The 13,167-nt window shown below is 42.5% G+C and overlaps 1 protein-coding gene across 2 annotated transcripts in view; it reads right to left on the bottom strand.

Annotated features, from left to right (window-relative positions):
* LOC147123290 (uncharacterized) overlaps positions 1-13,167 on the bottom strand; it is a 277,352-nt gene that overhangs the window by 28,312 nt on the left and 235,873 nt on the right. For both annotated transcript variants that reach the window (XM_085970222.1, XM_085970227.1), the window contains one exon: positions 11,774-11,860. In XM_085970222.1, the coding sequence (XP_085826348.1) occupies positions 11,774-11,860 (87 nt within the window). The remainder of the gene's footprint in view (positions 1-11,773; positions 11,861-13,167) is intronic.

Raw genomic sequence — 13,167 nt, forward strand, 5'->3', positions numbered from 1 at the left:
AGGGATTTAAATTCTTGAGGCATTGGAACCAGTTCTTGGGGAGGAGTGACCTGTACCAACGGGACGGTCTACACCTGAGCTGTGAGGGAGCCGATGTCCTCGGGGTAATATTTTCTAGGGCGGTTCGGGAGGATTTAAACTAATTTGGCAGGGGGATGGGAACCTAGATAGTGGAAAAGAGGGAAGTCATATGAAGTCAGAAATAGATGGTAGAAAGGTGAGAAGCAATAAGCAAAGGAGAGAAACACAAAGGGCCAAACTAATTCATAATGAGAGTGTGAAAAAAGCAAGCCTGAAGGCTTTGTATCTTAATGCTAGAAGCATTAGGAACAAGGTGGATGAATTAGTTGTGGAAATAGAGGTAAACAAGTATGATTTGATTGGGATTACAGAAACGTGGCTGCAGGGTGGGCAAGGCTGGGAACTTAACATCCAGGGATATACAATATTTAGGAAGGATCGGCAAAAAGGTAGGGGAGGTGGGGTAGCATTGCTGGTAAAGGAGGGGATTAATGCAATGGAAAGGAAGGATATTAACTCGGATGAAACGGAATCTGTATGGGTAGAAATGAGAAATAGCAAGGGGAGGAAAACGTTAGTGGGTGTGATATATAGGCCTCCAAATAGTAATATGGAGGTGAGGGAAGGCATAAAAAGGGAAATTAGAGAAGCGTGCGATAAGAGCACAGCTGTCATCATGGGTGACTTTAATTTACATATTGATTGGACTACCCAAATTAGTAAAAATTCTGAGGAGGAGGAATTCCTGGAATGTTTTCGGGACGGTTATCTGGACCAATATGTCGAGGAGCCGACTCGAGATCAGGCCATTTTAGACTGGGTATTGTGCAATGAGAAGGGACTTATCAGCAATCTTCTTGTACGAGGCCCCTTGGGTCAGAGCGATCATAATATGATCGAGCTCTCAGTCGAGATGGAGAGTGAGGAAATTGAATCAGAGACTAAGGTCCAGAACTTAAATAAAGGGAATTACGAGGGTATGAGACGGGAATTGGGTAAGATTGATTGGGTGGTGTTTCTGGGGGGATTGACAGTGGATAGACAATGGCAAGCATTCAAAGATAGAATGGAAGAATTCCAGAACATGTTTATACCGGTTTGGCATAAAAATAAACCTAAAAAGGTGGCTCAACCGTGGATAACGAGGGAAATTAGGGACAGCATAAAATCAAAAAAAAGGGCATATCAACTGGCAAAAAAAAGCACCAGACCGGAAGATTGGGGGCAGTACAGGATACAGCAAAAGAGGACAAAGGGATTAATCAGGAAGGGGAAAATAGAATACGAAAGTAAACTTGCAGCAAACATAAAGACAGACTGCAAAAGCTTTTATCGGTATATCAGGAGGAAAAGACTGGTAAAATCCCAAGTCGGTCCCTTGCAGTCCGATTTGGGAGAATATATAATGGAGAATAAGGAAATGGCAGACCAATTAAACTCATACTTTGGTTCTGTATTCACAAAGGAGGACACAAATAACCTCCCAGGAATATCGGCAAACATAGGGACTAATGAGAGGGAGGAGCTGACAGAAATTAGTATCTCTAGGGATATGGTGTTGGGTAAGTTGAGGGGACTGAAGGCCGACAAATCCCCGGGGCCTGATAAACTACATCCTAGGGTACTTAAGGAGGTGGCCCTGGAGATAGCAGATGCTCTAAGGATCATCTTCCGGAACTCCATTGACTCGGGAACAGTACCCGTGGATTGGAGGGTAGCTAATGTTACCCCAATATTTAAAAAGGGGGGTAGAGAGAAAGCAGGGAATTATAGACCAGTAAGCCTTACATCGGTTGTGGGCAAAATGCTAGAGTCCATTATTAAGGATAAAATAGCGGAGCACTTGACAAATGGGGAAAGGATCGGACAGAGTCAACATGGATTTACAAAGGGTAAATCGTGTTTGACTAATCTGCTGGAATTTTTTGAGGAAGTAACTGGTAAAATAGATGGGGGAGAGCCAGTGGATGTGGTGTACCTTGACTTCCAGAAAGCCTTCGATAAGGTTCCACACAAAAGATTATCATGCAAAATTAAGGCTCATGGGATTGGGGGCAAAGTATTAACGTGGATAGAGAACTGGCTGGCGGATAGAAAACAGAGAGTTGGAATAAACGGCTCGTTTTCGGAGTGGCAGGCAGTGACCAGCGGGGTGCCGCAAGGATCTGTCCTGGGACCCCAGCTGTTCACAATATATATAAATGATCTGGATCAGGGAATTGGATGCAATATTTCCAAATTCGCTGACGACACTAAACTAGGAGGAGGGGTGGGCTCTGATGAGGATGTCAGGAGGCTACAGTGCGATTTGGACAGGTTGGGAGAATGGGCGGATACGTGGCAGATGCACTATAATGTGGATAAATGCGAGGTTATCCACTTTGGGGGTAAAAACAGGAGGGTAGATTATTATCTAAATGGCAATAGATTGGGAGATGGGAAAGTGCAGAGGGACCTGGGTGTTCTTGTGCACCAGTCACTGAAGGAGAGCATGCAGGTGCAACAGGCGATTAAGAAGGCAAATGGTATGTTGGCCTTCATATCAAGGGGGTTCGAGTATAGGAATAGGGATACCTTACTACAGCTGTACAAGGTGCTGGTGAGACCGCAACTGGAGTATTGTGTACAGTTTTGGTCGCCCCATCTGCGGAAGGATGTTCTTGCCATGGAAAGAGTGCAGCGGCGATTCACCAGGCTGATACCTGGAATGGCGGGAATGACCTACGAGGAGAGATTGAATAGTTTGGGCTTGTACTCACTGGAGTTTAGAAGATTGAGAGGGGATCTCATCGAAACATATAAAATTATGGCAGGCCTGGACAGGCTGAATTCAGAGAGAATGTTTCCAATGGCAGGGGAGCACAGAACCAGGGGCCACAGTCTAAAAATAGCGGGCAAATCATTTAAAACAGAGATGAGGAAGAATTTCTTCACTCAAAGAGTGGTGAGCCTGTGGAATTCCCTGCCACAGAGGGCTGTGAAGGCTAATTCAATAAATATTTTCAAGAGAGAATTGGATATATTTCTGAAGGCTAAGGGGATTAAGGGTTACGGAGAAAAGGCGGGGACGGGGTACTGAACTGGTAAGATCAGCTAAGATCTCAGAGGAAGATCAGCCATGATCTCATTGAATGGCGGAGCAGGCTCGAAGGGCCGAATGGCCTACTCCTGTTCCTATCTCTATGTTTCTATGTTTCTATGACCACCATCTTGTAGAATGTATAAATACAACTTTTGTATTTCCTTGCCGTTGTATACAACAGGCACCCTTATTTTTCCTTTGGGGTATACTTTCTGCCCCGTATATGTTTTCAAGATAATGGATGTGTCTTTTAAAGGTATATGCGGAAATAGCCGCTCGTAATCCCGTCGATTTATGACTGTCAGAGCTGATCCTGTATCTAGCTCCATTTTAACTGGGGACCCTGCTATCGTGAGGGTAACCCAAATGGTCTGGTAATCATCTTTGGCAATTACATTATGTAATTTAAGACAGCTTAGTCTCTTGTTTTCGGAGTCGTTATCGCTCTTCTGGTCTTCGGAGCTACTGTCCGTCATCATTTGTACCTTTCTGTACTTTTCTTTATTGATTTTTTTTTCCTGTCTGTGGATTTTTTTTGTCCAGATCGGCATACCCGTGCAATGTGTCCAATCTTTCCGCATTGCCTGCATGCTTTGTCCTTGAACCAGCAGTCCCTCTGGTCATGGGTGGATCTGCCGCAGCGATAACACCTCTCGAAACCCTGTGTCATTTCATGGGTGCCGAAGTCCTGTGTCTTTTGTTGTATCTCTGCAGCCCCTCTTGCGGCTGCTTCGTATGATACAGCCATACTGAAAGCCTTGTCCAGTGTTAAATCTTTTTCAGAAAGCAGCTTTTTCTGTGTTCCTTCACTTAAGAGACCGCAGACGAATTTGTCTCGAAGATAATCTGCTAGTCCTGCCCCGAATTGGCAGTACTTTGATAGCTTTCTTAATTCGGTGAGGTAATCAGCGTTACTTTCATTCTTGTGTTGATTTCTCTTGAAGAATTTGAATCGTTCCGCTATCAGCAGCGGTGTTGGGTTTAAGTGCTCCTGTAGGGTATCAACAATTTCTTTAAAATTCTTGTCCTTTGGTTTGGCTGGAGTGATTAAATTTCATAACAGCCCGTATGTCTTTGCGCCCATTAGATTTAGCAGTACTGAAGCTTTTTTTTCATCTTCTATTCCATTTGCAGTGCAATATACCTCCACTCTTTCCACATATGTGGTCCAATCCTCTATCTCGTTATCAAAAGCATCAATATTGCCAGACTTAGGCATCCTAGAAATAAAATGGCGCTTCCCGTGCTTTTCTTTCTTTTCTGCAGAAAAGATATGGCGCTTCCCGCGCTTCCCCGCCGCTGCTGCCGATGACAACGCTGTTTCCCGCGGTTTCCGTTCTTTTTATTTATTTATTTACAGCTGGAGACTCGTTCCCGCCGGACTCTCTCTCTAGGTCTGAACGCCGACCTGCTTGCAGCGCCGGCCGTCTCCCGAGTGCTCCCTCCCTGTCTGTTACTGCTTGCCTCCGCTTTCACTGCTTGGCCCAGCTGTAGAGCCAGCCGCTGGAGCCCCAGCCCGACGCCCAGGAAGGATTACTGTAGTACCTGCCACCAGCTTGGCTAGCTGGTGAAACCACAGCTTTTTCTTTTTCTTGATTTTTCTTCAACTTTGGATGCCAGAGGAATCGATGTCCTTGAGGTGCTGCCGAATTGCAGGTAAGTCCGTTTCCAATTCGTCGCCACTGTTGTGTCTGTGTGTTGATAGAGACACTGAAGACAGGAGTTGGTTTCATAGGTGTTTACTAAACAAAGTCTGGAGGGGAACTAACTGATACAACACAATATTCACAGTAGAAGACACTAAAAGCATCCCAATAATGGATAATCAAGGGGCTATTGGGATGGGGGGGCGGGGAACTTAAAACAATCACTATCACTAGAGAAAAAGTACTAGGCAAATTAATGGGACTAGAGGTGGACAAGTCCCCTGGATCCCATGGCTTGCATCCTAGGATCTTAAAAGAGGTGGCTGCAGAGATAGTGGATGCATTGGTTGTAATCTACCAAAATTCCCTGAATTCTGGAGAGGTCCCAGCAGATTGGAAAACTGAAAATGTAATGCCCCTATTTAAGAAAGGAGGGAGACAAAAAGCAGGCACTATAGACCAGTTAGCCTAACATCTGTCATTGGGAAAATGCTGGAGTCCATCATTAAAGAAGTGATAGCAGGACATTTAGAAAATCATAATATAGTCAAGCAGAATCAGCATGGTTTTAAGAACATAAACATAAGAACATAAGAAATAGGAGCAGGAGTAGGCCAATCGGCCCCTCAAGCCTGCTCCACCATTCAATAAGATCATGGCTGATCTGATCCTAACCTCAAATCTTCTATCACTCTCCATCCCACCCGAACCCATGTGATCTCCCGGGAGAGGCGAAAAACCAGATAAAAAACCCAATGGCCAATTTGGGAGAAAAAATCTGGGAAATTCCTTTCCGACCCATCTAGGCGATCGAAACTCGTCCAGGAGATTACTCTGTCCCTATATTTTCTACAGTACTTACCTTCTGTAAAGGCGATCTCCACCCCAGCCAGGAACAGGAATAAAACCATCTCCTGAAATCTAACACAGAATTAGAACACAAGAAATAGGAGCAGAACCAGGCTACACGGCCCCTGGGCCCGCTCCACTACCCACAGGGCCATGACCATTCCGAACCTAGACTCATGTCCAATTTCCTGCCCGCTCCCCGTAACCCTTAATTCCCTTTACTTCTAGGAAACTATCTATTTCTGTTTTAAATTTATTTAATGATGTAGCTTCCACAGCTTTCTGGGGCAGCAAATTCCACAAACCTACCACCCTCTGAGTGAAGAAGTTTCTCCTCATCTCAGTTTTGAAAGAGCAGCCCCTTATTCTAAGATTATGCCCCCTAGTTCTAGTTTCACCCATCATTGGGAACATTCTCGCCGCATCCACCCAATCACAGAAATCACAGAAATCACAGAAACCCCACAGTGCAGATAGAGGCCATTTCGGCCCATCGAGCCTGCACCGACACATATCCCACCCGATCCCCGTAACCCCTACACCAACACATACCCCACCCTATCCCCGTAACCCCACGTATTTAATCCCCCCTAACACTAAGGGTCAATTTATCATAGCCAATCAACCTAACCCGCACATCTTTGGATCAAGCCCCTTCACAATCTTATGTGTTTCAATAAGATCGCCTCTCATTCTTCTGAACTCCAATGAGTAGAGTTTCAATCTACTCAACCTCGCCTCATATGACCACCCCCTCATCCCCGGGATTAACCGAGTGAACCTTCTTTGTACTGACTCGAGAGCAAGTATGTCTTTTCTTAAGTATGGACACCAAACTGTATGCAGTATTCCAGGTGCGGTCTCACCAATACCTTGTATAACTGCAGCAATACCTCCCTGTTTTTATATTCTATCCCCCTAGCAATAAAAGCCAACATGAAAGGAAAATCATGTTTGACAAATTTTCTGGAGTTCTTTGAGGATGTAATGAGCAGGGTGGATAAAGGGGAACCAGTAGATGTTGTGTACTGTATTTGGATTTCCAGAAGGCATTCGATAAGGCGCCACATAAAAGGTTACAGCACAAGATAAGAGCTCATAGGGTTGGGGGTAATATATTAGCATGGATAGAGAATTGGCTAACTAACAGAAAACAGAGAGTTGGGATAAATGGGTCAGAAATTCACGAGAAACTGCTATACCCAGATAGTAGTTAGAATGTGGATCTTGCTACCACAAGGAGTAGTTGAGGCGACAAGCATAGATGCATTTAAGGGGAAACTAGATAAACACGAGGGAGAAAGGAATAGAAGGATATGTTGATGGGGTTAAATGAAGAAGGGTGGGAGGAGGCTCCTGTGGAGCATAAACATTGGCATGGCCTGTTTCTGCGCTGTAAATGTAAACAAGCTCCTGCCAACTGCACGATTTATAAGAATATCTCACATCTACCGATATGATGCTTTCAAAATGAAAACATTTTGTTTGAATGAATGTAATGAATTATATAAGACTCTGATACATGTAGCAATATGTATTTAAATAATCCAATATGAAGTTGGATCTGAATATAAACTCACGTTGATGCCTCACTGAAGAAATGGAGCATTATAGCATTGCACATAAACCTGAAAGCTGAATATAAATGTTTTGTATACAGAAAAAAATAAGACCTATGAAAAATGACAGTGTAGAAGGCAATAGAGCAAGGTAGCAGTGGGGAAATTAAAAACCAGAGCGTGTCAGGAAGGGACAGAATGTATAATGATAAAGGTAAAGTAGTAAAAGGGGTAAAAGCAGGAATAAATTGTCAGAAAACATATTTGAAAGTTCTTTATCTGAATGCACGCAGCATTCGTAACAAAATAGATGAGTTGATGGTACAAATAACTACGCATGGGTATGATCTGGTGGCCATTACGGAAACATGGCTGCAAGATGATCATGACTGGGAACTAAACATACAAGGGTATTTGACAATTAGGAAGGACAGACAGGAAGGAAAGGGAGGTGGGGTTGCTATGTTAATCAAGGATGGAATCACTGCAATAGTCAGAAATGATATTGGGTCAAAGGATCAGGATAGTGAAACAGTTTGGGTGGAGATAAGGAATAATAAGGGGAAAAAGTCACTAGTGGGCATAGTCTATAGGCCTCCTAACAGTTGCAACTCTGTTGGTCGGAGTATAAATCAGGAAATAGTTCGGGCTTGTAATAAGGGAACAGCTATAATCATGGGGGATTTTAACTTTCATATTGACTGGACTAATCAAATTGGGCATGGCAGCCTTGAGGAAGAGTTCATAGAGTGCATTAGGGACGGGTTCCTTGAGCAGTATGTAACTGAACCAACCAGGGGGCAGGCAATCTTAGATCTGGTCCTGTGTAATGACAGGATTAATAAAAAATGTCCTAGTAAAGGATCCCCTTGGAATGAGTAACCATAATATGGTTGAATTCCAAATTCAGTTTGAGGCTGAGAGAGTTGCATCTCAAACCAGCGTACTGAGCTTACATAAAGGAGACTATGAAGGTATGAGAGTAGAATTGACTAAAGTGGACTGGGAAAAAAGATTAAAGTGTAAGACGGTACAAGAGCAGTGGTCTACATTCAAGGAGATATTTCACATCTTTCAAGATAAATATATTCCACTGAGGAAAAAGGGGAGTAAAAGAAAAGACAGCCATCCATGGCTTAGTAAAGTAATAAAGGATAGTATCCGACTGAAAACAAGGGCATATAAAGTAGCCAAATCTAGTGGGAGGATAGAAGATTGGGAAGCATTTAAAAGCCAGCAAACAATAACTAAAAGATTAATTAAGAAAGGGAAGATAGATTATGAAAGTAAACTAGCAAAAAATATAAAAACAGATAGCAAGAGTTTCTACAGCTATATAAAAAGAAAAAGGGTGGCTAAAGTGAACGTTGGTCCCTTAGAGGATGAGACCGGGAAACTAGTAGTGGGGAACATGGAGATGGCAAAGACGCTGAACAAATATTTTGTATCAGTCTTTACAGTAGAGGACACTAAAAATATTCCAACACTGGACAAACAGGGGGCAATGGCGGGGGGAGGAGCTAAACACGATTAATATCACTAAGGAGATGGTTCTCAGTAAAATAATGGGACTTAAGGCGGATAAATCCCCCGGACCTGATGGCCTACATCCTAGGGTCTTGAGATAAGTGGCGGTAGGGATTGTGGATGCATTGGTGATTATTTTCCAAAACTCCCTGGACTCAGGAAAGGTCCCGGCAGATTGGAAAACTGCTAATGTAACGCCCTTATTTAAGAAGGGAAGTAGATTAAAAGCTGGAAACTATAGACCAGTTAGCCTAACATCTGTGGTTGGCAAAATGTTGGAGTCCATTATTAAGGAAACAGTAACAGAGCATTTGGATAAATATAATTTAATAGGACAGAGTCAGCATGGTTTTATGAAGGGGAAGTCATGTTTGACAAATTTGCTCGAATTCTTTGAGAACGTAACATACAGGGTGGATAAAGGGGAACCAGTGAATGTAGTGTATTTGGACTTCCAAAAGGCATTTGACAAGGTTCCACACAAAAGATTACTGATCAAGATAAAAAATCACGGGATTGGGGGTAATATACTGGAATGGGTGGAAGATTGGCTATCTAACAGAAAACAAAGAGTTGGGATAAATGGTTCGTTCTCAGGCTGGCAATCAGTAACTAGTGGTGTTCCACAGGGGTCAGTGCTGGGACCCCAACTCTTTACAATCTATATTAACGATTTGGAGGAAGGGACCGAGTGCAACATATCCAAGTTTGCCGACGATACAAAGATGGGAGGGAAAGCAGTGAGTGAGGAGGACATAAAAAACCTGCAAAAGGACATAGACAGGCTAAGTGAGTGGGCAGAGATTTGGCAGATGAAATATAATATTGGAAAGTGTGAGGTTATGCATTTTGGCAGAAAAAATCAAAGAGCAAGTTATTATCTAAATGGAGAGAAACTGCAAAGTGCTACAGTACGAAGGGATCTGGGGGTCCTGGTGCATGAAACACAAAAAGTTAGTATGCAGGTGCAGCAGGTGATCAGGAAGGTCAATGGAATCTTGGCTTTCATTGCAAGGGGGATGGAGTATAAAAACAGGGAAGTCTTGCTGCAGTTATACAAGGTATTGGTGAGGTCGCACCTGGAATACTGCATGCAGTTTTGGTTTCCATATTTAAGAAAAGATATACTTGCTCTCGAGGCGGTTCAGAGAAGGTTCACTTGGTTGATTTCGGAGATGAGGGGGTTGACGTATGAGGAAAGGTTGAGTAGGTTGGGCCTCTACTCATTGGAGTTCAGAAGAATGAGAGGTGATCTTATCGAAACATATAAGATTGTGAGGAGGCTTGATCGGGTGGATGTGGTGAGGATGTTTCCACTGATGGGTGAGACTAGAACTAGGGGGCATAATCTTAGAATAAGGGGCTGCCCTTTCAAAACTGAGATGAGGAGACACTTCTTCACTCAGAGGGTAGTAAATCTATGGAATTTGCTACCCCAGAGAGCTGAGGAAGCTGCAACATTAAATAAATTTAAATCGGAGATAGACAGTTTCCTAGCAGATAAGGGAATTAGGGGTTACGGGGAGAGGGCAGGGAAGTGGACGTGAATCTAGATTCGGATCAGCCATGATCCTGTTGAATGGCGGAGCAGGCCCGAGGGGCCATATGGCCTACTCCTGCTCCTACTTCTTATGTTCTTATGAGCATAACATTGAAAACCAATGAAGTAGCAATGATGAAAAACCTAATGAATTGTTGATTTGACAAAGGGAACATATTACCTAGTGTGTGGATGACTTAATGAAAATTAATGAAGCTAAATCCCTTTCCAAAACTGTCAGGAAGCACTTCTTCATACAAAGGGCAGTGGCAATCTGGAACTCTCTCCTCCAAAAATCTGATTAAGCTCGGTCAAGTGAAAATTTTAAAACTGAGGTTGTTAGATTTTTGTTAGGCAAGGGTATTAAGGGTTACGGAACCAAGGTGGGTAAATGGAGTTAAAATGCAGATCATAATGATGTAATTGAATGGCGGAACAGGCTCAAAGGGCTGAATGGCCTACTCTTGTTCCTATGTTCCATTGCTACATCAAAAGCACACATTTTGATGATTTTCAGAGGTGATATGACTTTGTAATAGCTCAGTGACTCAAATAAACTTAACAAAAATATAAGCAATCTCATAACTTCCTCAGTAAGATAATAAACTGAATTGAAATACTAGTATTGACTGGAATTCAAAATGACCTGTGTTCTGCAGCCAAGTACTGCAGTTCTCAACAGTCTGATAGATAGAGTGTGCTTTATTATTAGCATTGCAAGGTTATTATGGAGTTACAAGCCAGCATAAGGGCAACCTCAGTGTCAGTTTTAGGGCCTCTATCATTTTTGTAGTTTCGTCTATTCCTAATAATTCAAAGTAATTTTACAGTACACACTAATTTTTTTTGTACCTAATTTGAATCAAGTTCTGTAAATAATACAGTAAAGTCACAATTTAATGCTAAATAAAATTGAATTATCTGATAATTTGAAATAAGCCACTTTGAATTAAGAGGAGTAATACGTAAACTTAAATAATCCTATTGTAAGCAAAATCTCTATGTTTGCAAATTATATCAAAGTAGTGCAAACAATGAGAGATTCAAAAGGATTAGGATTTTCATTTTAGGTAACTGGACGACTATGTCACAAACGAAGCTTAATATAGATAAGTGTTAAATAATTACAAGGCCAACCTGGAAATCTCAGAATCAGCAGGGATCTGGCACAACACGGTCCCTACTGCTTTTGCTGCTGCTAGCGTTAAACCGGGTGTCTGGCAGAACCCCTGAAGAAAATCTGGGGCAAGTATTCTGACAACACCAAGGTGTTTCAGGGTAGTGGAGCGGTAGAGCTGTGTGTCAGCAGCATACACATGAAAACTGGCTCATGCCTATACATGATGTCACCAAAGGACAATACGTAAATGCAGAAGAGGATGGGGCCAAGGAGGGAACCTTGGACACCGCCAAAGGCGACCTTGTGGGGAGGGAGAAGAAGCTGAACAAATTATTTCCTTAATATATAACCATTTATAGACATTGATAGACAGATAGACAATGGAAGCTGAAAAGTCAGCCCTTCCAGGCCTATGTAATTAAAACTTACGAAAATGCCTCCTTGTTCCAAGCTCCCTATCTTCACAAATGTAAATCGAGGATACTCTGATGGTCTCACCATTGGCATAGACGGATCCTTTGGAAGAAGAACAGATCATTTTTTTAATGTTATTTTAGTATAATGTATGTAGGGTATGCCATTTCTCCCTAACAATGTGCAAAATAAAACCAAATGACTGGATTTATCCGAATTTTGGTTTAGTTATTGCAAGTTTGTATTTTTTACACTATTCGAAGAAGAGCAGGAAAGTTCTCCCAGTGTCTTGGCCAACATTTATCCCTCAACCAACATCACTAAAATAAATTAATTTGTCATTTACCTCATTGCTGTTTGTGGGACCTTGCTGTGCATAAATTGACTGTGCAGCTCCCTACAACAGTGACTACACTTCAAAAAGTACTTCATTGGCTATGAAGCACTTTGGGATGTCCTGAGTTCACGAAAGTTGCTATACAAATGCAAGTTGTTTCTTTCTTGCTTTGTTGGCAATCTCAATACTTCCTTAAAAAAACCCAATGAAATTAGCTTTTACTTAACAGAAAATATAAGCAAACACAACAACTATAAAAATGATCGTCTAATAGCAAAGAGCAACAGGAACATCTGTGGCCCAGAAATTCGGGTCGGAGGCTTCCCACGGGTGCAAGCCTCCGACCTGCACTTACCTAGCATGCTGGCCGTTGAGCTGTGGGCCCATGTGGGATTCCGATCCTGGGCCTGCTCCAACTGCCGGCGCGCAGTGCTTGCATATCCCAGGGGCGCAGTTAGTTCGATGCGTCCCCGGGGATCACGCGGGCCATGGAGAGCCAATGGTAGCAGGGAATGCCCGTTCATAAAATTGACAGGAAGAGCTGTCAAAACTATAAATACTATAAGCCCCAAAACATCACTAAAACTTCAAATAAATTTAGAAAAACATCACATTTTTAAAATAACTATAAATTACATAAAATAACTATTTTAAACAATAATTTAAATTTTTGAAAAAATTAATTACATTTTCTAACAGGGCTAAAAATAAACTTACCTTTCTTTAAAGTATTTAAAAATAATAAACCTGTGGAAAAAATGTTATAATTTTAATTCACCACTTACCTTGTTAAAAGCAGGCCTTGTGCCTGCTTTTTACATGTGTAACCCCTGGAGACTTACCCTCCCGGAGAAACCTGGGAAAAAAATGTAAGTTCAATGCGCACGCGCTGCCTCTCCGGCGCACGCATTCCACCTCTGAACCCCTTCTTTCAAGGGAATGGAAGTTCCGGTTTCCCGCGCATGTGCAGTGCATGCACGAAACCGGCACTTTCGTTGGGCCTACACGCGAGTACTCAGCGCGTACTCACACGTGGGGACCCAAATTTCTGGGCCATTATATTGCAACAGCA

This window comes from Somniosus microcephalus, chromosome 2 (assembly GCF_052327205.1).
Source record: "Somniosus microcephalus isolate GS21.2 chromosome 2, FLI_Smic_1.0, whole genome shotgun sequence".
NCBI lineage: Eukaryota > Metazoa > Chordata > Chondrichthyes > Squaliformes > Somniosidae > Somniosus > Somniosus microcephalus.